At 68.1% G+C, this 20222-nt stretch overlaps 5 protein-coding genes across 5 annotated transcripts; 1 reads left to right on the top strand and 4 right to left on the bottom strand.

Moving 5' to 3' along the window:
* Positions 1-1113: 1113 nt before the first annotated feature.
* Positions 1114-6378, bottom strand: CHLNCDRAFT_134430 (hypothetical protein; the record flags this gene model as incomplete). Its single annotated transcript, XM_005847246.1, has 14 exons — positions 1114-1246; positions 1395-1544; positions 1731-1927; positions 2126-2206; positions 2406-2512; positions 2793-3305; positions 3705-3964; positions 4158-4324; positions 4533-4810; positions 4948-5036; positions 5192-5257; positions 5470-5543; positions 5864-6004; positions 6292-6378. 14 exons carry the CDS (start codon positions 6376-6378, stop codon positions 1114-1116), a joined length of 2343 nt encoding a protein of 780 aa, XP_005847308.1.
* Positions 6379-8641: 2263 nt separating this feature from the next.
* On the bottom strand, positions 8642-10554 carry CHLNCDRAFT_134428 (hypothetical protein; the record flags this gene model as incomplete). Its single annotated transcript, XM_005847245.1, has 5 exons — positions 8642-8886; positions 9031-9253; positions 9456-9592; positions 9804-9921; positions 10102-10554. 5 exons carry the CDS (start codon positions 10552-10554, stop codon positions 8642-8644), a joined length of 1176 nt encoding a protein of 391 aa, XP_005847307.1.
* Positions 10555-12457: 1903 nt separating this feature from the next.
* On the bottom strand, positions 12458-13689 carry CHLNCDRAFT_14184 (hypothetical protein; the record flags this gene model as incomplete). Its single annotated transcript, XM_005847244.1, has 4 exons — positions 12458-12597; positions 12868-12932; positions 13277-13431; positions 13615-13689. Coding segments are annotated over 4 exons (435 nt in total), but the record flags the coding sequence as incomplete, so codon positions are not given.
* A 702-nt stretch (positions 13690-14391) lies between these two features.
* Positions 14392-15792, bottom strand: CHLNCDRAFT_134426 (hypothetical protein; the record flags this gene model as incomplete). Its single annotated transcript, XM_005847243.1, has 8 exons — positions 14392-14491; positions 14604-14703; positions 14831-14907; positions 15042-15087; positions 15177-15231; positions 15418-15451; positions 15553-15665; positions 15757-15792. 8 exons carry the CDS (start codon positions 15790-15792, stop codon positions 14392-14394), a joined length of 561 nt encoding a protein of 186 aa, XP_005847305.1.
* A 2328-nt stretch (positions 15793-18120) lies between these two features.
* On the top strand, positions 18121-19483 carry CHLNCDRAFT_134424 (hypothetical protein; the record flags this gene model as incomplete). Its single annotated transcript, XM_005847413.1, has 4 exons — positions 18121-18141; positions 18356-18597; positions 18748-19051; positions 19211-19483. The coding sequence occupies 4 exons, from the start codon at positions 18121-18123 to the stop codon at positions 19481-19483; spliced, it is 840 nt and encodes a 279-aa protein (XP_005847475.1).
* Positions 19484-20222: the final 739 nt, after the last annotated feature.

Below are 20222 nucleotides of genomic sequence, written 5' to 3'. Positions count from 1 at the left end.
CCGCCCCCTGCACCGCCCGCTTTCTGCCTCTCCTCATCACACGCAGCCTGCATGCCACCCAAAGGCCCACCCTTTTCCTTTCCGCTCGCGGCCGCCAGGGACCAACCGCCAACCGCCGTACATGTACGTACATGTACTAGTGTGCACGTACACACTAGAAACAAATTTACACAAGCGTGACGGAGCAGGGTGCCAACGGCGCGCAACCTTCTCGGTGATGAGCATTGAAAAAATGAAAGGCAGGGCGTATCGAACGGATGAGAACGTAATACTGGCAAGAAATGAGCTGGTAGGGTGTCCCTGCGTTACGAAAATCGCCTGGCAGGCCAGGACAGCAGAGTGGAGTGCACTGCGGATGAGGTAGGATGCATTTGTGGCTGACCATGCGAAGGAAAAATGCAAGGGGCCGGCGACGAGCAAAGACCGCGCTTTGGGCACAACAAGGTCGGGGAATGAAATCCGGTGCGATGTTGGTTTTGGGATCGGGTGTCCAGCCGTTCAAAATGGGTGGCGCCTTCACAAGATGCGGAGGGAACGTTGGCGCGATGGGCGCCGCAGGGCCAGGGGGTGCGCTACGGCAGCAGGAATCAAGGGGACGAGGGCATAGAAGACGAGACGGCTTGGATGAGGCTAGGCGACAGACGGTGCCATGCCGGGGAGACAGGGAACGCGGCAAGGCAGAAGGAAGAGCAAGAAATTTCTAGAAAGCAAGGGAGGCCATTGGCATTCGTTGTTGCGCGTAGATCGCGCAAGAAAGAAGAGGAAGAAGAAGAGGCAGAGGGGGCGAGAGCGGGCCAGCCCAGGCAAGGCGGTGGCGGAGGGCGCCGGCCAGGCGCATGAGGGCAGCTTTATTGCGGGGCGTGGGGTGCTGCCAAAGGGATCGACAAGACGGGTGCAAACAATGGGGTTGACCGGTGCGCGGGGGGCAGGTGGTGACGGCGAGGGGTCCTGGTGGCCAAATCATCAAGTGTTAAAATGAAACGCTGTGCTTGGTGTGGTGGGTAGGTAGGAGGGGTGTGCTGGTCAATCACATGTGCCCATGGCCAAAGGAGAGCAGGCATCGGGCGGGGGGCAGGACTGAGGCCCAGCAGCTGGCCAGCACCCCGGGAACTCTCACTGCAGGCGGTGCAGCGCGGTGCCGCCCAGCAGCAGCTGCTGCTGCTGCTGCTGGGCCGCGGCGGCGGCCTCGTGCTCCTCAGGCCCTGCAGCCAAGGCAGCGAAGGGCGAGCCACGTGTCAGCAAGCAGCTGGGCAATGCCGCAGGTGGATGCGTGGCGCTCGACGACTCGACACCCAGCCCAGCAGCGCTCCTCCCCCACCAGGCCAGGCAGCGGGCCAGGCAAGAGGGGCAGGCAGCAGCACCGCAGGGGCTCATGGGGCGGCTTGCCTGGGGACTTGCAGGCGCCAGAGGTGCGCAGGCCGGGCAGCGGCGGCAGCGCCAGGCCGCGGCGGTCGCCCAGCACGGGGGCCGACAGGCGCTCGGCGGCGGTGGTCCCGGGCGTGAAGAAACTGGATGCAAAGGGGTTGGCGGTCTGGGGCGCCAGCCTGCAGCGCCAGGTGGGCAGGGCAGGCAGGCGTCGGCAGGTTGGGTACGGCATTGTGGCATCCACAACTGGCATCGGAGCGCAGCACACATCATTATGTATGCCAAGCGTTCGTTGATGCGCGGGCATGCGTCGGCAAGGCCCCGCCCTGCCCGGCCCCCACCCAGCGCAGCGCATCGGGCCACACCTGGCGGCGGCGCTGGGGCTGGCAGCCGCCTCGAAGCTCATGCGGGACAGGTCCTGTGACAGGCGGTCGGCGGCGGCGCCAGAGTCCAGGCTGTACCTGCCGGCCGCGGCGGCGCCGCCCCAGCCGCCGGTGGGCGGAGGGGCATTAATCATTGGGAACTGCTCCGGCACAGAGGTCAGCTGCCCGCTGTAATAGGCCTGCAGGTGGAGGCGGGGGCAGGTGGGGGGCAGGTGAGGGCAGGTGAGAGGCGGGGCGAGGGGGACGGGCAGGGAGGGAGGCGCCGGGGGCAGCGGTGGGTGGGCCTGGCAGCAGAGAGTGGGCCTGGTGCGGCGGTTGAGAGCAGCCGAGAGTGGGCCTGGGCTGCGGCGTGAGGCCCCTCCTGCAGCGCAACTCACACGCTGCCAGCCAGCGCTGCCCGTACGATACACCGAGGCCTCGGGCGTGGAGGGCCCGCCCTCCTGCGGCGGCACCTCCAGCTGCAAAGCCCACGCAGGCAGGCGTCCACCAGGCCGAGCGCTGAGCTTCGCCGCAGGCACACGGCCCAAGGCCAAAAACCACCTTTCGAACCCCCAGACCGCAGCGTCCGCCAGACCACGCAGGCCGAAGCAGCTGCCGAGGGCCCCAGAACGCTCGGCTCAGCCTGGCCCGCCCTCCCCGGCCCCACACGCGCCGCACCTGGCTGGGCAGGCTGCCAGAGGAGAAGAGGTTGGGCGGATAGGAGGCATCCATGCTGCCGCGGGGCGTGCCCAGGTCCATGCTGCCTCGCTCGAAGCTCATGCGGGCTGCAGCAGGCGGCAGGGCAGCGCACGCAGCACGGCGCGGCGGGGTCAGCGCAGCTGCGAGCAGGGGGAGCTGGAGGAGTGGGCAGGGTGGAAGGGTGAGGGCTGCGGGAGGCTGGGCGCGTGCCGCGGTGTGCGACTGCGCACACCCCGCCTGCGGCCGGGCCTCGCTAGCCAGCGGCGGGGCCGCAGCTAGCGAGGGCAGGGCAGCGGCGGGTGCAGGCACGCGTGGCTGCCCAGCAAAGCATTTTCCGGGCGACAGAGGCAAGGCGGTGGCACACACATGAATCATCGCTAGGCCTTGCTCCCTGCTGCGCTGCCTGCTGCTGCTGCTGCTGCTGCAGCAGCTGCTGCCTGCGCTGCTGCTGCAGCACGGCCTGCAGCGCCTCGTGGTGCCGCGCCGCCTGCTGGGCCGCCGCCGCCTGCACCGCCGCCCGCTGGTACTGCTGCTGGTGCTCCGCAGCCGCCGCCGCGCCGGCTACCACCTGCTCCTCCGACATCCGCCGCAGGGCTGCCTCCATGGAGGGCCGCTGCTGCGCCTGCTGCGCCGCCGCCGCCATCTGCTTCTGGCTGGCCGCCAGTGCCGCGGTGACGTCTGCCTGGCGCGGCGCCGCCGGGCTGGTGCTGCTGCTGGGGCCCACGCTGTCATCGCTGCCGCTGCTGCTGCGACAGGAGGCCAGCAGCTGGTGTGCACCTGTGTCGAAGGACGAGCGGGCGCTCTCCAGGCTCAGGCGAGGGTTGGGGTCCAGGCCAAGCATGCCGGCGGTGGGGCCGCCCTGCCACTGCACGATGCCGCCTGCAGCAGGCGGGATGGGAGCAGCAGCAGCGACGCGAGTCGGCAGCCAGGCGCAGGCCAGCGGGCGGGCCGAAGGGGGGGCGGCACAGCGGGCTGCTGGAGGGCGGCCGCGGGGCGCGCTGCCTGCTCCCCAGGGCCGTGCTTGTGGGCCCACACGGGTGGGAGCTGGGGGGCTGAGGAGCTGCCACGAACAGCACCGCTGGGCCTGGCCGGCAGCGCTGTGCGTGGCAGTTCCTCAGCTCCTTTCCCCCCGCCCGTGTGGGCCCGTGGCCGCAGGGCTGAGGGCCGCGGCTCCAGGCTGGACGCGGCACGGAGCCGGCTGGTGCAGCCCAGCGCGCAGCAGGAGCAGCCGGCCGGAGGAAAGACAGCAAGAAAAGAAAGCGAGGGAGCGGGTCGCACCAGGGTAGGCGTTGGCGAAGCCCATGGTCTGCGCCGCCTGCATCGCCGCCATCTGCTCCAGAGTCATCACGTGCTGGGGCGGCGCCTGCGCGGCGCCCGCCTGGGCCTGGCCCAGCAGCGCCGCCGCCGCGTTGCGCGCAGAGCCGGCCGCGCGGTCGCCGTAGGCGTCGCCGCCGGTGACGGACTCGAAGCTGCTGGCGCGGGCCTGCTGCGTGTGCTGTGCCTGCTGCGCCGCCTCGGAGCGGTAGCCCAGCGGGTCGCTGCAGGGGCAGGGGCAAGGCAGGCAGGGAGGCAGATGACCGTCAGCAGGCGTGCATCAGGCTGCCCCAGAGCCGCGCTGTGTAGAAACATTTTCCCAGCAGCGGCAGCAGCGGTCAGCCAGCCAGCCAGGCCCCCCGGACCGTCGGCCAGCTGTGGCGGCCGAGCCGGCCCCCAGCCGCGGCCTGAGCCCACCTGTAGCAGCGCACATCCTCCATCGAGCCGCGGGGCGTGTTGAGGCGCGCCTGCAGCGTGTTGAGCGCGTCGGGCGGCAGCATCTGCTGCAGGATGCTGGCCGCCTGCTCGGGGGAGACGCGGTCCTGCGCCAGCAGGCTGGTCACCAGCTCTATCACCTGCTGGTCCTGCAGGGGGCGAGTCGAGCGGGGCGTGTGGGCAAGTGAGGGTGCGGCGGCGGTCGGTGGCAGGCAGCTGGGGGCAGCCAGGCAGGCAGGCCTCGGCCTGGCACTGCGCCACATGCTGCAACCACGCGCTGTGCCGGAACCGAGGGGCACGCCTCGAGCTGCTGCTGCTCGCCATCCCCGCCCCGCCCTGATGTGGGGCCGCACCAACCTTGGAGCTGAAGCCAGCCCCCATCAGCTGCTGCAGCGCCTGGTGCACCGCGGCGTCTGCCGGGCTGGAGCCCATGGTAGCGTCGTCGTTGGTGCTGGGGCTGATGGGGGCGGGCACGCTGGAGGCAGACAGGCGCGCATCCGACGCCTGCTGCTGCTGCTGCTGCTGCTGCGCCGCGCGCAGCGCGTCGAGCGAGGAGCGCTGCGGGGAGGGGCCGGGCGAGACGGCGGCAAAGGCCGACAGCGGGCTGCCCACGGTGGCTGCCTTGCGCTTGGCCTCTGCAGGGGGGCGCAGGCGGCGGCGGTCGCGATGAGCAGGGTGCAGTTCCCATGCAGCAGCCGACAAGCCGGCCAACCCCAAGCAAGCGAGGCAGGGCGAGGGGTGGTTAGACCGCAGCGGGCGGCGGGCGCCGCACCTGCATCTGCTGCGGCTGCCGCCGCGGCCGCCGCCAGCGCCTCTGGAGACACAAACGGCTTGCAGGCGGGCACGCGCAGCTCATCCAGGCTGCAGCACGAGCAGGGGAACAGAGCAGGGGAACAGGAAGGCAGAGCGGTGAGGAAGGGCTCCCGGTGCAGCCGCTCGCAGTGACCTCAAACTTGGCTGGGCTGGCGCCTCTCCAAACACGAGCCAGCTCCAGGAGTAGCCTCCCACAAACGCACCTGTGCGCAAAGAAGCAGATCTTGCGCTTGCAGTTGCTGCCGTCGTTGCACAGCTGCGTGCGATATCTGCGGTACGGCAGGGGCAGCAGGCACTTGAGCGGCGGTGAGCGGCTGCTGGCTGCCGGCTGGGGAGCAAATCCGGGGTTCGAGCCGCGCATTGCACAGGCGACGCCAAAAAGGCTGGCGGTGGGCAAACTCGTCCGAAACAATGCGTGCTCAGCGGCCCGCGGCGGCGGGGCAGGCGGCATCCCCAGGATACGCCTGCAGCGGTCGCGCACCTGGTGGGGTGCAGCCAGTACTCAAACACGTTGTGTGCATAGGGGCAGTGGTCTCCAAACGCGCAGCAGCCCTCCTGCATCGGAGGAGAACGCAGGGCGGCGGGGCACCAGCGAGCGGCGGTCGGCCGCTGGCGGCGCATCGAGTGGCGGCGCTGCCCTGCTGCTGCCGGCGCGGGCCTCCAGGCTGCCGCTGCTCCAAATTTGTAGGGTTTAAGGGCTGGGGGTGGCGTTTGGGGTGCACCTCCCACTGCGTGGGCTGCCTTTGCTCGCTGCAGTACGGCGTCGTGCGGCGGCGGTCGGCGGTGGCACCCGCTCCAACCGCTGCCTGCTGCCCCGCCGCCCCCTGCAGGCCCTTCCCTGCCCTCCCCTCTTTCACAGAATGCCCCCAAGGCACCGAGCTTGCCTTCTTCATCGAGGGGCAGGCTATGCCAGTGTAGTTGTGCACGCGCGGGTCGCGCCGCCGCGCCTTCTCCTGGGGGTGCGCAAAGGGGCACTCTGTCCAGTCGTGCACGAAGCGCTTGGAGCACGGCAGGACCTGCAGGGGTGTCCCAGAGCAGGTAAGGCTTGGGGGCGGGGCTGTTTGGGGCGGGCAGAGATATGACGAATGGGAAGCTGGCGCGCGCCATCGGCGCGGATTCTGAGGCTGCCCGGTTGCGCTCTGCACGCCCCAGGCATCACAGAGGCGCTGGGAAGCGTGCCAGGGCCGCCGAGGCAGGCTGGCGGCGGGGCCCCGACATGGGAGAGCAGGCGCGAGGTGCGAGCCTCCCCGCGAGCGGAGGCGCCCCGGAGGCCTCCCTGGGGCTGCACAGGCGCCACCCCCACCTTCATACACTCCATCCTGAAGCTGTCGGTGCGATAGTGGGCGTCGTCCTCCATCGCCAGGCCCTCCGCGCTGCTCCCCGCCTGCATCGTGGCCGCACAGCTGGTGTGCCGAAAGGAATGAGTTGCTGGCGGGGTGTGGCGGGGTAGGGAGATGCCTGGGGAGCAAAACACTGGGCTGTTGTGTTGGAGGGTGCCCCACCGGCAAGATAGTTTAGCGGCTGCCAAAGAATTGAGAAAGCTAGCAAAGAATAGATAGGGGTGAGCCTGCGGGGTGCCGTTCCAAAACGTTCTGGTTCTGGCGCGCTGAGCTGTATCTCGCAAAGGGCATCAGATAGCAAAAATGGGTGGTGAACGAAATGTGCGCGAGCCTTCTGTTTTCAGGTCAAAAGTGAACGTGGGGCCTATAGGAAGAATGGGGAAGACGGTGCGGTGAGACGACCGAAAAGCCCGAGCGGCGGCGCGCCCCACAGGCGCCGCCGCCACCACCAGTCTCACGGCACCGCTGCGGCATCAACTAGTATGATGTTTACCCCAGAAAGCTGCTGCGGCTACTCGTTCAGCTGCTGCTGCTCATCCCTGCGAGTACGCAGCATGACTGGCAGTCGATTGCCCGCATGGAGGCGCACGGGGCGGCCGCCGCCGCTGGCCGCCGGCCCACTCACGCCGTGTGCTTGTGCCACTCATGCCCGTGACCTGCTGAGCTGCCTGCGATGCCTGCCCCTCAGAGCAATCTGCTGGCTGAGACATTGCTGCAGACATGAATTAGTAGCGAGCTTGTGTCGATTGAGCATGAGACACAAAGCCAGGCATGTGCTTGGTGTGCAGGGGGCGCAGGACAGAACGCAGCGCCAGTACGCCGGAGGCGGTACAGCGCCAGCAGGCTGCCAGCCTAGGCGGGCTAGCAGGCTTGCCTCCCAAGCCTTCTTCGCAGGCAGCAACATCGCTTCGTGCCATACCAGCACGTGCGACGCCCCCCACCCGCCCGCTTACGGCAGCTGCCAACCGTATGGGGGATTTGAGGCTGGTGTGGTCCTCCGCAGGGGGCGGAGGGCATGGGCTGACCACAGCGGAACTGGCGAGCGGGCCAGTGGCAGCTGCTGAGCGCCGCGGCCGAGGCGCATTGCTGGGGGCAACGGGGGGCAGTGAGCGACAGGGGTAGCGGGGGCCGACGGCATCCGATGGCGGCGCGCGCCGGGGAGGAGGCCGCAGAGCAGGTGCAGGGGACTGCGACGTCAGCGATTGTGGCGGTTGTGTGCCGTGCTCCGGGCGGCGTAGCAGCCACATTGCCGCCGCAAGGCGGCAACGAGTACGCCGCAGGGAGAGCGGCAGCCAGTGTTCCGGGGACAGCAGACAGCTCGGGCAACGAGACGGCAGTCGGCATGGCAGAGCGCCCGGCGGCGTCAGAGGCGGCGGGGACGCTTTCTTCAAAAGCGGCGCACGTGAGCCGCTAGGCTAAAGACATGGTGGTGTGTAGTCAGACTGTGTATTCGTTCCCCATTGTCGACATTCATCGCTGCGTGTAACACACACAGACCCACAGGGTCATCAGACCAGTACCAAGTGCCGCGTCACTCCACACACATTTGTATGACTGGAACGCACACCAGGCCTCTCCTGGCCTTCTATTATGCTTCCTAATCACATTAAAGTGCTGCTCGGGTATTGCCCCTGATCATTGAGATTACATGATCAGCAGCGAGTCACTGCACGTCCACCCAGGCACCACCAGCTGCCACCGAGTCCAGCACACCCCAGCATGCCGCTGCAGGGCCGCCAGCGCCGTCTCGTGCTGCTGCCGCTGGGCGGCCAGCGCCGCTGCGAGCTGGTGGACGGCAGCCAGCGCTGAAGCGCGGTGCTGCTCGTGGGCCGCCAGCGCTGCGGCACTCTGGTGCACGGCAGCGCTGGCTGCCGCGCAGTGCGCCTCCGACTGGCTCCCCAGCGCCGCTGCATAGCACTGCTGGGCGGCCACCATTGCCGCCGCCTGGCGCTTGTGGACTGCCTGCGCAGGGCGGCCAGGGACGCGTCGCACTGGCGCTTCAGCTGCGCCGCGAGCACAATCGCCTGCTCCTCCTTCTTACCCCGCCGCTTTTCCTCCTGCCGCCGCTGCTCCTGCTGTTGCAGCGCCACCTGCCTCTCCCGCCGTCGCACCTGCCCCTGCCGCCACCGCCGCCACCGCTTGCAGCTCCATCTCAAGCGCTAAGCTGCTAGATGTGCATGCGCCCCACCGCATCCAAAGATAGTCACAGCGGGGCCCAGTCATATTGATAGCAAGAAATCCCAGCAACCTGGAGCTGTGCTGACCGGGGTGCGCCCAGCGACGCGTGCCGACGCACCGAACCAGGTGCCTGCCTCAGAACCAGGCCGGCGGGGGCACGCCCGCCGGAGGCGGCCCCGCCACCAGCGCCGGCAGCAGCGGGGCCAGCGCCCGGTGCACCACCCCAGCCTCCGCTGCAAACACGTCCAGCGCCTGCTGCAGCCCAGCGCCCGCCGCGTGGCTCTCCCTGACAGACCGCTCCCACTCCTCGCGATGCAGCCACTTGGCCGCGTGCTTGCGCAGCTGCGGGTGCGTGAGCAGCCGCCAAGCCGCCGCCGGAGCTGCACGGAAGGCGGGCGGCCAGCGCAGCGGCGAGAGGGGCAGGCAGGGGTGGTTCAGAGGCCCTGAGATGGAAGGAGGATGTGTGGCGCAGCAGGAAGGGGATGGCGGCCAGCCAACCAGCACAGCCAGCACAGCCAACCCACCCAGCGGCTCGCTGCCGCTCAGCGCCCGGCGCAGCTCCTCGCGCGCCGCCGCCGCCGCCGCCCCCGCTTGGCCCGCCGTCCCCGCGCGCCGCTGCCCGCCGCCGCCGCTGAGCCAGATGGTGAAGCAGTAGCGCTCGGCGGCGGCGGGCAGCACGCGGTGCAGCATGTGTGCTGAGGAGAAGAGCACCATGCGGTCGTTCAGCGGCTGCACATCCACTGCGGGCTGCAGAGGGAGGGGCGTGGCGGGGCGGGGCGGGGTGGTGGACACCCGTGCACCAGGCAGCCGGGCGCGGCCCCGCCCAGCGGCCGCCCACGCCCACGGGGCACTCCCTAGGGAAGACACGCGGCAAAGGCAGAGGAAGGCACTTGCTGCGCGCGCCGCGGCTGCTCCCGGCTGGTGCTGCGGCCCCACGCGTGCGGCCCACCTCTGGGAAGGGGTAGAGGCGCAGCTCGCCGCCGTCCCCGGGGCGCCACCCTGGGTTGAGGTACCAGATTGCGGTGACGCGCCGCTCGTCCACTTGCTCGTCCGTGTCAAAGTGCATGGGGAAGCTGCCGCCGCCGCCTGCGCCGACCGCGATGCGGGGTGAGCGGGCGCCGGCGGGGGGTGCAGGCACGGAGCCGTGGCCCAAGGCAGGCGAGCATATGCCGAGCGACATGTGAATGGCACCACGCGCCACCGCAGCCAGTAGGGCTGCGATGCTTCCACTCGCGCCGCGCAGCCCCGCAGCACCCGGCAGAATGCAGCGGTACAGTGGCGGCCCACGCTGCAGTACCTGCATTGTACTGCAGCTTGATGGCCTGCGAGTGCAGCCTGAGCTCTGGCATGAGCAGGCTGAGCATGACCCGCAGCGTGCCGTCGTGCTGCAGCTGCGCGCACAGCGGCGCCAGCTCCTGCGGCGGCGGGTCGCAGGGGCCGGAAGGGCGGCTTGGGCAGGGGCTCTCAACAGTTGTCGACAATTGGCAGAGGCACCAGCGGCACTTAATCAAGAGCGGAGCTGACAAAACACCGAGGCAAACGTGTCTTGGACCAGCGGCGGCTGCCAAAACACAGCCCCAGGCGCTCCCCCACACCTGCGTCTCTTTCTGCATTAGCTCCGCCTCCCAGATGTGCTCCTTCTCCAGCAGGCCGGTGCTGCCGCCGTGCACCAGGTGGGTGTGGTTCTTGTGCATCGCGCCCCGCACCGCCGCCACCTCGGCGCGCAGGGCCGCCGCCGTCTCGGGCCCAAACACGCCGTCGATCACGGCAAAGCCGCGCCGCCGCAGGTGGTCGCACACCTGGGGCGTGATGGCATGCTGCAGGCGCTGCACCGGCACGGTTGGCGGCGGCGTGGTGCTGCTGCCGCCAGCGCCGTCGCCGCCGCTGTCGCTGCTGGCGGTGCTGGTGGCGCTGGCGGTGCTGGTGCTAAATCGGCGGTCCAATGCGGCTGCTAGAAATATCGTGGCATTCAGCGCAGCCAACGGAGGTGCTGCTGCGAGGTGGGTGCTCCATCTCCCGGCTCCAACGAGCCACGCAAGGCTATTCATTGCGTGAGTGAATCACACAGTCCAATCAACTTGGGGAAGGGCGTCGGAGGACTGTCAAGACAGGGTTCAGCTTCCAGCGGGCCATCGCCAGGCGGGCGCCGCAGACCAGAGAACGGCTGGGCATCATGCCAACGATGGGCCATCCAGGATACTGCCATGCCATTCAGAAGACTTCCCTGCCGCCTTGCCCCTGCACTTCCAGAGGCAGCGGCGGTGAGAGCACAGGGACCTCCGCTGGGCGGCCAACAGTGTGCTACACAACAGTTGTGTGTGTGGTCAACAAAGAATGAGCAGCAGAAGAAGAGAAGCGAGCCAGGAAGGACGGTAGCTGCCTGGGCCGGCAGCCGCATGCTCAGGGGCTGTCGCCGCCGCTGCCGCTGCTGCCGTAGGCGGCGAGCCCCATCAGGGCGGCGCCGCCGCTGCCGCCATCCGAATCCTCGCCTGCCGGGGCCGCCGCCGCCGCCTGCTGCTGCTTGCCCGGCTTGGCCCCCGCCGCCTCCCCCTGGACCTTGCGCTTCACCACCACCGCAACCGGGCGCACCCCAAACTTGGGCAGCGCCGGCGGAGGCTTGTCGGCCGGTGCCGGCGCTCGCGGCTTGGCCGCCGCCGCCGCCTGCTGGTGCTGCTGCCGATGCTGCGTGGCCTCGGCCTCCTGCTGCTGCCCACCCGCGGCGGGCGCCTCCGGCTGGGCATCTCCGCCGCCGCCGCCGCCGCCGCCGTGCTCCACGTCGACCGCCGCCGCGCGCGCCGCCGCAAACTGCTGCTGCATGAAGGCGTCGCCATCAATGCCGGTATCTTCCGACCCCTCTGACAGCTCCTCCTCCCACAGAGCAGCCGCCATGGAGGCCACCGCCGCGCCGCGCATCGGCTTGGCGGCGGCGGCGCTGGCCGCGCGCGCGGCGGCGGCGGCCGAGGAGGCCGCGCCGCCGGGCCCTCCGGCCGCCCCCCGCCCCTCCTCCTCGTCGCTGTCAGACAGCCGCCGCACAAAGCCCGCGCGCTGCAGCAGCATGCGCCTGCGGCAGCGGGGCAGCAGCAGGGCCACGCAAGGTCAGCATCGCAGCCGACAAGTCGAGAGGCAGAGGGGCAGCGTGGGGAGGCAGCAGGCACAGCAGGCACTACGAATGAACCCTTCCGACTGCAGACCAGACTGTGCCGCCTCACCCCAGCCAGCCAGCAACTCAGCCCCAGCCAATCGGACGCCACCACCACTCCTCCACACAACCACCCCTGCGCAGGCCCGCCCAGCCCACCTGACCGCCTCCTCATCCTCCTCCTCCAGGTCCACCTGCTCCTGCTGCGCGCTGCGCTTGAGCGCCGCCAGCGCCGCCTCAGTGTCCACCTGCTCGTGGCGGGACTGCAGGCAGGAGGAAAGCAAGCCGGCGGGCGGACAGGGAGATGGGCGGCGGCGGGGTCACGCTGCCGCGGCCCAGCGCATGCGCGCGCCCAACATCTCAAGCACTGGAAACCTTCCGCCCACGGCACCTCGACACACACACACACACACACACACAAACATACAGCCCTACACACCACACACCTCCACTCACACCCACCAGCCCACCTTGAGGCTCTTCATCTCGTCCAGCGCAGACAAAGATGTCCATCTCCCGCCGGCTGTCCAGCGTGCGGTTCTCGAGTGCCTGGCGGGGGCAGGCGGGGGGTGGGGGTGGGACAGCATAGGGGGCGGGCAGCAGGGGCAGGCGGGGGGTGGGGGTGAGACGCCACAGGGGGCGGGCAGCAGGGAGGGCAGGCAGGCGGGAGGCGTGACCAAGGCAGACGCGCGAGGGGAGCGGGAGTGGAGTCTGGCTGGGCGCTTCTTGGCGCCAAACGGCCACACAGCCTGTGGCAGGGCGACGCGCCGCGCCAGCATGGCACGACCCGCAGCGCTTGCGGCCCCGCCCTCCGGCCCCCACCAGCCCCCGCTTGCCTTCATGGCGTTGCCCCGCTCCTCCTCCTCCCGCGAGGCCACCGCTTGGGCCACAGCCTTCTCCTTGTCGCGCCAGGGCTCGTAGTTGCGGGTGGCGCCCGCCTCCAGCTCATAGTCTGCGGGGAGGACAGGAGGGAGGAGGACAAGGAGGACAGAAAACGCAAAAAGGGGGTTGTCGGAAGGAGGGTCGAGGTGCGGGGCCCACGAGCTTGCCGGCGGCGGCGCCCGCCCTTGAGCAGCTGCCCCCTGCCCGCCATTCCCCAGCCCTACCCGGCCAAACAAAAAGACAGGCAGGCAGGCAGGCAGGCAGGCAGGCAGGCAGGCAGGCAGGCAGGCAGGCAGGCAGGCAGGCAGGCAGGGAGGCGGGCAGGCGGGCAGGCGCGCACCCGCATTCTGGGGGTCTGTCTTCATGCAGAACTCCGCGGAGCAGTGGGTGCAGCGGTAGTAAAACCTGGTCGGGTTGCAGGGCAGGGGGCGGGCAGCGGGAGGAGCGTGGCAGCGCACAGTGAGCTGCCAACGGCGTGGCGGGAGAGGCGCTTGCTACCCACGCCCCCTGGCGCCCTGCTCCCCTCATCCACCCCACGCAGCCACGCAGTCCCTCCCCCACCCACCACGCACACACACGCACGCACACATGCCACTCAGACACATGCACCCACACATGCCCACACAGCCCCACCCACACACACGCCGACACACGCACCAACACCCACACACACGCCGTCACATGGACCAACACCCGCACAGCCACACCCGCACAGCCACACCCACCCACCCACACGCCTCTAGCCCCACCTGAAGATCTTGATGCCCAGGTAGTTCTCCCCCCGCACATCCTCCATGCGCGTGTTGAACTTGGTGCCCTTGTACATGAAGGTGCCGCACACGTTGCAGCGCACCGTCATGGGCAGCATCATCCGCACCTTCATCTGCTTGTCCTCGCTGCGCACCTGCGGGGGTTGGGGCCGGGGGTGGGCAGGGGCAGGGGCAGGCGGCGAGGTGCGGGGCGCGTCAGCAGAGGGCGGTGGGTGCGGGGCCGAAGGGCGTGGATGGAAGAGCGGCGGCCAGCGGCGGCGCCGAATGCGCGGCGACCCCGGCGGCGGCCCCCCGGCATGCCGCCACTCAGCGCCCACCTTCTTCATCTTGGGCAGCTTGGTCGGATCAAAGTCCGGCGGGAAGTAGCGGTTGAGCACCTTGCGCTCACCCATTTTGGCGGGGGGTGGGGCTTAGGGAGGGGGCCCGATGGCCTGTGGGGGTGAGGTGCTAGGCACGCACGGGAAGCGCCGGCTACAGCAGCACGGCGCTCTGCAGCGGCAGGGCGGCGGGGAAGGGGCCAGCGTGGGCGTGAGCCCAAGGCCCAGGCGTGCAGCGGCGGGCGGCGGCGGCGGCGGCGGGGCCGCACTGGACTTGGCCCTGAGGGCTGCTGCTCCAGCCTGGTGCCAGGCGCGGGTCACCACCAGCTATTGAACCAGGACAGCCAGCCAGCCAGGGCTGCAGCGGGACATGGTGATCGTGGCAAGGGTGATGCTGCACCGGTGTGCCCCCGCGCCTCACCTGTAGCAACTTTTAGTGGCTAGGGAGGCCCACACGAGACTCGCCGCCCAAACTTTCGCAGCGAGCTGGTGTTGGCCACTGAGTGCGCTCGCCAGCTGCAGCGCCTGGAAACTGTGCAGGCGCAGCTATGGAATGGGTCTTCAGGCAGCAGAAGACGCAATTCATGCAGCTGGCTTTCCAGCTCATCCCCGCTGGCACCGCTGCGGCACCGCCTCCCGAACCAACTCATGTGAACATGCAGAGAAAGGGACACATCCAAGCCCAGGTTCCTGCAATGAAATTCAAAACTTAAAACCACCTTGGAAATTAAAAAACCAATTTAAAGACGCAGGGGTGGCGACCGCCTGGGGAGCCCGCTACTGCTGGTTGCCGGGCCAGTCCGCAAACTGCCCCGAGTGAATGTTGTTCAGAATCTCAATCCAATACCCGTCTGGATCTTTGATGAACGCCAGGTTCCTGCGCTCAGGGTTTTCGGAAATCCGATCATGATACTGGAATGGCGAGTGAAGCAGCAGCCAAAACCGTCGCATCAATCACAGTCATCGAAATGACAGCCTGCACCTCTCACCTCATCTTGCCGTCGTTGGGCTTCTTCACAAACTCCACACCCAGCTCCTCAAACCGCGCGCAGGCCGCCTCCACGTCGGGGACGCACAGCCCAATGTGCCCTGCACCAGGCCGGCACAGCAAGGCACCGGTTTGCTGCGGGCCATGCCAACAACCAGGCATCACGGAAACGCTCTGGTCGCCCTTCCTTGCAGCATGGCCAGCGACATCCTCGACACAAGTGCCCACCAAAGCCCCGCGGCTGGGTGTTGCCATTGTGGTACCCCTTGAAATCTGGGTCACTTTCGGTGCCCCAGTTGTGCGTCCTGCACGGGTATCAGGTGCTTGCCAGCAGAGATGGGAGACTCAGAACAAGCAGCAGTGGCAGTGGCATCAGCGCTGGCAGCTGGCGCGACGGCCCGTTTGTGATCAGGCAGTCGGCGGCAGCAGCAGCGCTCACAGCTCCAGGCAGGCTGGCAGGCCGAACATCCACTTGGCCCGCTCCACTGCACACAGCAAGGGCGGGAGCGAAAGAGATTGAGCCAAGCTGTGCAGCTCCCGCACAACAACACAAAACCTGTGTTGTTTCACTCACCCGGGTCCGCTGGCACGTCCTCAGGCGACTGATAGGCCAAAAAGTAGAGCGAGAACTGCGAGCAGGGCGCGAAAGAGGGGTGGGTCGTAGCAGGCCCTTGGCATGGACAGACAGGCGTACCGCCGAGCAAAAGCATCGGCCCTTGGTATGTTGGCATGAAGGAACAGGCGGCAGCAGCTGGCGGCAGCTGTGGGCCACGGGCTGCGGAAGGTCAGACTGCTGAACACGCGGGCTGCCTCACCTTCATATCTGCAAAATCGAGCTTGCAAAGCAGCCTGCAGGTAGAGGACAGAGGGAGAGGGAGGAGGAGGTGAACAAGCTGCAACAAATCTCGGTACCGGCAACCCTTCCAGCAACGGCAGATGGCCGACCGCACGTCATGCCCAGGACTCGTGTGTAGAAGTCAAGAGACGGCTGCGGGTCCTTGACGCGCAGCATGGTCTGCTGGAACACAAAGCCATTCGTCTCTGGCGGCGGCATGGACACGCCCTGCACGGGAGAGCAGGCAGGGCGCAGCGTGTGGGCGGGCGGGGGTGGCGCCAGCGGCGGCACCCTCCGCCCTGCGGTCTTTAGCCCTCACCGGCAGCGAGTGCAGCTCTGCCTTCCCGCTCGCCATGGTCTTGAGGCACCGCCTGGGAACTGCAATGAGCGCGCATGTTGTTGACAAGCTTGAGGAACCAGAAACAAGGATTGCTGTTTAAATGCTGTCACCAGGTGATGATCATCACCTGATCGGCAATGCGCACGAGCGGGTGGTGAGCGCCGAGCAGTGGCAAAGTGGCACCCCGTTGCGCAACCTCCACCCAGGGCCAGCATAGGATAGGACAAGGAGTGTAGGCAAACGAAGGCGCGATCTATCTCTTGTACGCTGGCTGCTGCTCCCATGCTGCGCGCTGCAGCGCCCGTCTGGCGTCAATTGTCGCGCTCCGCCCGCCCCGCCCCAACTCACAGATGATTCTTACACATTGCATGCACGAGCGGGTCAGGTCAAAAATGCTCAGGCGAGCGAACTGCAGCTTGCCGCCACAGCATGTGGGGGGCAGCGCAAGAGCACAACTGAACCAGCGCGCGGCAGGTCGGCGGAGGCAGTTGCAGAGACAGAGAGTAGAGTACAGGAGAGGGCTATTCAAGAACTAAGAGCCGTGGGTGCACGGGACGGATCAGCAGTGTACGTAACGCTCTTGGGGCAGAGGGAATGAACTGAGGTGGGTAGTAAGTGTAGTATGGCTGGGCTGTGAGTTGAGTGCCGGCAATGTGGGCAGGGTGCTCCAGAGTTGTTCATTTGCACCAATGGCGGGCTACTGCCTGTTGGCCGCCGCGGCCTCCGCCTCCTCCTCCTCGGTGGCCGGCTGCATGGAAGCAAAACGAGAGCAAAGGGGCGGTGTTTGCTGTGCGGGGGCTGCACACTCCAACAGCAACCAACAACGCTGCATCCCCAGCAGCCAGTGCTCTCCCGCGCTCTCTCACCAGCGGCTTTATCAGGAAGTCAAACTTGTGGCCGTGGCTGCTGTAGGCATACTTGAGGTGCTCGTGCCCGTGCCCCTCTGCAGCACGACGCACGGCACCGCAGTGAGCATTGGAGGTGCGCCCCACAACAGAACGCCGAGCACAGCGGCAGGGGAAGCAAGGGGCCCAGCGTCATGCAGTACCTGGGCTGGTGGCGCGGGCCCCCGCAGACGGCGGCCGCTCAAGCCGCTTCTCGCCGCTGGTCACCACAGCCTCGGCGTCCTCGGTCACCTGCAGCCCAGGGGAGCGGCACAGTGGTAAGGAGGGCATTTTCGGCGATGCTGGCGCGTGGCGTGGGTGGGAAAGCGGGCAACAGGAAGCAACTGGGTTGCTTCACAAGCCTCATGGCCTGACCACCGCATGTTTCGGGGCAGTGGCGCTGCAAACACCAAAGTGTGAAGCAGACCATAGCGCCCCAGGCTGGGCGCCCGTCAGCTCCAGCACCACCCGCCCGCGCCACCGCCAATCGCTCACCAGCTTGCTGCCACCGCCGCTGCTGCTGGTCGTGCGCTTGCCGTAGGTGTAGGTGGGGTTCAGGGCTTCTGCGGGGGGCGGGAGGGGCTGGTTAGGGCAGAGCCGAGGAGATTCACCTCCGCCAGCACCAGCGGAGGGCCTCAGGGCCTGTCTAATATGTTGCCAACATTCCACGGCACGCCAGGCTCCCCTACCCGAGAAACGCCGCATTGCCAAGACCATGTGCCCGATAACTTTGAAGCTGGGCTTCTTGCGGGCTTCCATTTCTTTGCGCTTGACGCCGCTCAGCGTCTTATCCACCATGGGTCGGTCCGGCTCCACATCGCACGCCTCGCCGCTAGCGCGCGAGGACAGGTTCTCGTCCGTGCTGCTGGGCATGTTTGGGAGCTGTTGGAGGTGCAGAAAGGTCTGAGCGGGTCTGGGGAGCAGCAACAACACAGGGAAGCCAGCTGGCGCAGGCGCAAAGCGGCACCCTGCTGGATGCCTGCCTCGCATAATGCATTGTGCTGCCCTCTCTCATGCCGAACGGAACTGTCACGCCATCTATGCAGGGTCAGCAGCGGGCAAGCGACCTCTCTCTTTTCACTGACACCCCCAGCAGGCAGTTGCGACGCACCAACCGAGAGCAGGAACGCCCATCTCGGCCCAGGCGAACATCGTCAATTGATGAGTGCTACAGAGCACCAGACATGAATGTACCAGATAGCTGACAGCTGCAACCAATCCCTCCTCCAAAGGACCTCCCTTCCCGCCGTCCCCATGCCGCCCGCCAGCTCAGCCCCATGGTTGTAGTCTAATGCGCCTTCAAGCACCCATCAGGCCATGGTCAGCGGGTCTGACTGGGATGAACACGGTCCTGGAGGCGCCAGGCGTCAACACAATGACTTGGGCCCTTGTGCTCTGCTGCACCACTCCGACAGCGCCTGGGGTGCCGCCGAGACAAGCCCCTGGGACAGAACTCGCGATGCCCAGGCCATCTGTGCGAGTCAGGCCTGCAAGAGCCTGCGCCCACGACTCCCGCGCAGTTGCCTCCATTTTTCAGGAGGCAAGGGCGCTGCTGCCGCCGAATGCAGCTTCTGATCCCCACAAACTCAGCGTGTTCGGCACTTGCTTCATTCCCCACCCGCCGCCGCTGCCGCCTATTGGCCTTCCACCACTCGGCCCTCTCTATAGCCCCCGCTCCGCCGCTCCTGGTGCAGGCCTTTGCATCGCAGTTTAGCGGCGGCAGCAACGCAGCCTTGGCCGAGGGCTTTGCGGCACCACCCCGCACGCTAGACGACTGGCAGGAGCAGGTGGCCACCGCGCTGCACGCCAAGCAGGCGGCGGCGGAGGAGAGCCGGCGGCGGCGGATAGACCGGCGCACGCTGCTGCTCCGCACTGAGCTCGCCAGGCGCAGCGGGCAGCCCACGGCGGCGCTGCGTCCGCCGACGCTGGCCGAAAGGTGCGTGGCCTGCACGGCAGCAGGGGCTACAACCTCGGCATGCCATAGCGGGGGCCCTGGCAGAAGTTGTTCCCCCGAGGCTGCCCTTGGATGGCAAAATCAATGGCTGCTGCCGCTGCCTCTCCCCCCAATCTTCCCTCCTGCCTGCAGGCAGCAGGTGCAGCAGTGGCGGCGGCGGCGCTCGTTTGTGGTGCTGGTGGCCGAGGACCGAGCCAGCGGGGAGCTGCTGGGCAGCGCCACCGTCAGCCTGGCGCAGCCGGAGGCGGCGCTGCCGCCGCCCTTCCCCACCTCCAAGCCCCGCCGCGTGTACGTGAGCAACATCGCGGTGCTGCCGCGCCACCGGCGGCGCGGCGTGGCCTCCGCGCTGCTGGCCCAGAGCGAGCGGCAGGCGCGGCTGTGGCGCCGCGACTCCCTCTGGCTGCATTGCGAGCTCAGCAACAAGCCGGCGCTGGAGGTGGGTGGGTCTGTGCAGCCCGGTGGCGACCGCGCATTCTGCAGCCATGTGGTGTGTGAGAAAAGAAACGAAAAGAAGAGAGCGCTCTCCGCTTACCACGGGCAACTGATGGTGGCCGGGCCTGCGGCCCCGCCTGCGACCTGCGCCCCCCGTCTGCAGCTCTACCACAGCATGGGGTACCAGGAGGTGCGGCGGGACCCCATGTTTTCGCCCAACCGGCGCTGCCTCATGCGCAAAGACGTGCCCGCCTGCGGCAGCATCGTGGGCAGCAGGGATGGCTGCACCAGCAGCGGCGCCAGCAGCGGCGCCTTTGGCGCAACCAATGGCGGCGGCGGCGGCGGCGGCGGTGGTGGAGGGGCAAGCGGGGCCACTGGCGGCAGCGGTGGTGCGAAGAGCAGAGGCGGCACCTATGACTGGTCCCACCTGAAATAATTTCACTTCTAAACTTCACAACTGCCTTTCGGAGCTTCTGGTTGTACTGCAAACGCTTGACATTCTCAGCGGTAACAAACTCTGTACAAGCGCAGGCGGAGCTGCCTTTGCTTAGCGCTCGACTCAGAAGAGCGTTGCCAGGTACTGCGGACGGGCGGCCGGGACCGGGCCTGGCCTCAGTCGCCCAGCCGGCTCCCCGCGCCGCCGCCAAACTTGCCCCACATGGAGGCGGCCCCCGCAAAGAAGCCTCGCTCGCCCCTCTCCTCGCTAGGGCCGCCGCGGTCGCCCCGATCGCGGTCGCCGCGCCGCTCGCCCCTGCAGGCGGGAGGAAGGCGGGTGACCGCAAGCAGCAAGATGATTAAGCAGGGAGGGGCAGGGAGGTGGCAGGGGCCAGCTGGGCAGCACGCGCGGGCTCGGCAGCCCGGTGCCTGCCCCCTCACCGGTGCCTGCCGTGCCTGCCGGGCGGGCCCTCACCGCGGTCGGGCCTGTCGGGCCCGCCGCCGCCGCCGCCGCCGCCGCCGCCGGCCGGCTTCTGCAGCAGGGCAAGCGCACGCTCCGGGATGCGTTGGGCACGCGGCAGCCAGCAGCTGCGGCAGGCGCACTCCTGGCAGGTGGCTGGGCGGCTGCCTGCACACTTCAGCCCTGCACACTCAAGCCCTGCAAAGCCACAGGCCGTATGTAGCTGCTGGCTGTGCTGTACGGAGAGGAGGAGTCACCTGGATGAGGTCGTGCTGCATGA

Source organism: Chlorella variabilis, assembly GCF_000147415.1.
Source record: "Chlorella variabilis unplaced genomic scaffold CHLNCscaffold_11, whole genome shotgun sequence".
Lineage (NCBI taxonomy): Eukaryota > Viridiplantae > Chlorophyta > Trebouxiophyceae > Chlorellales > Chlorellaceae > Chlorella > Chlorella variabilis.
The sequence above is the reverse complement of the archived record's forward strand: the minus strand, read 5'-3'. Positions and strand labels throughout refer to the sequence as shown.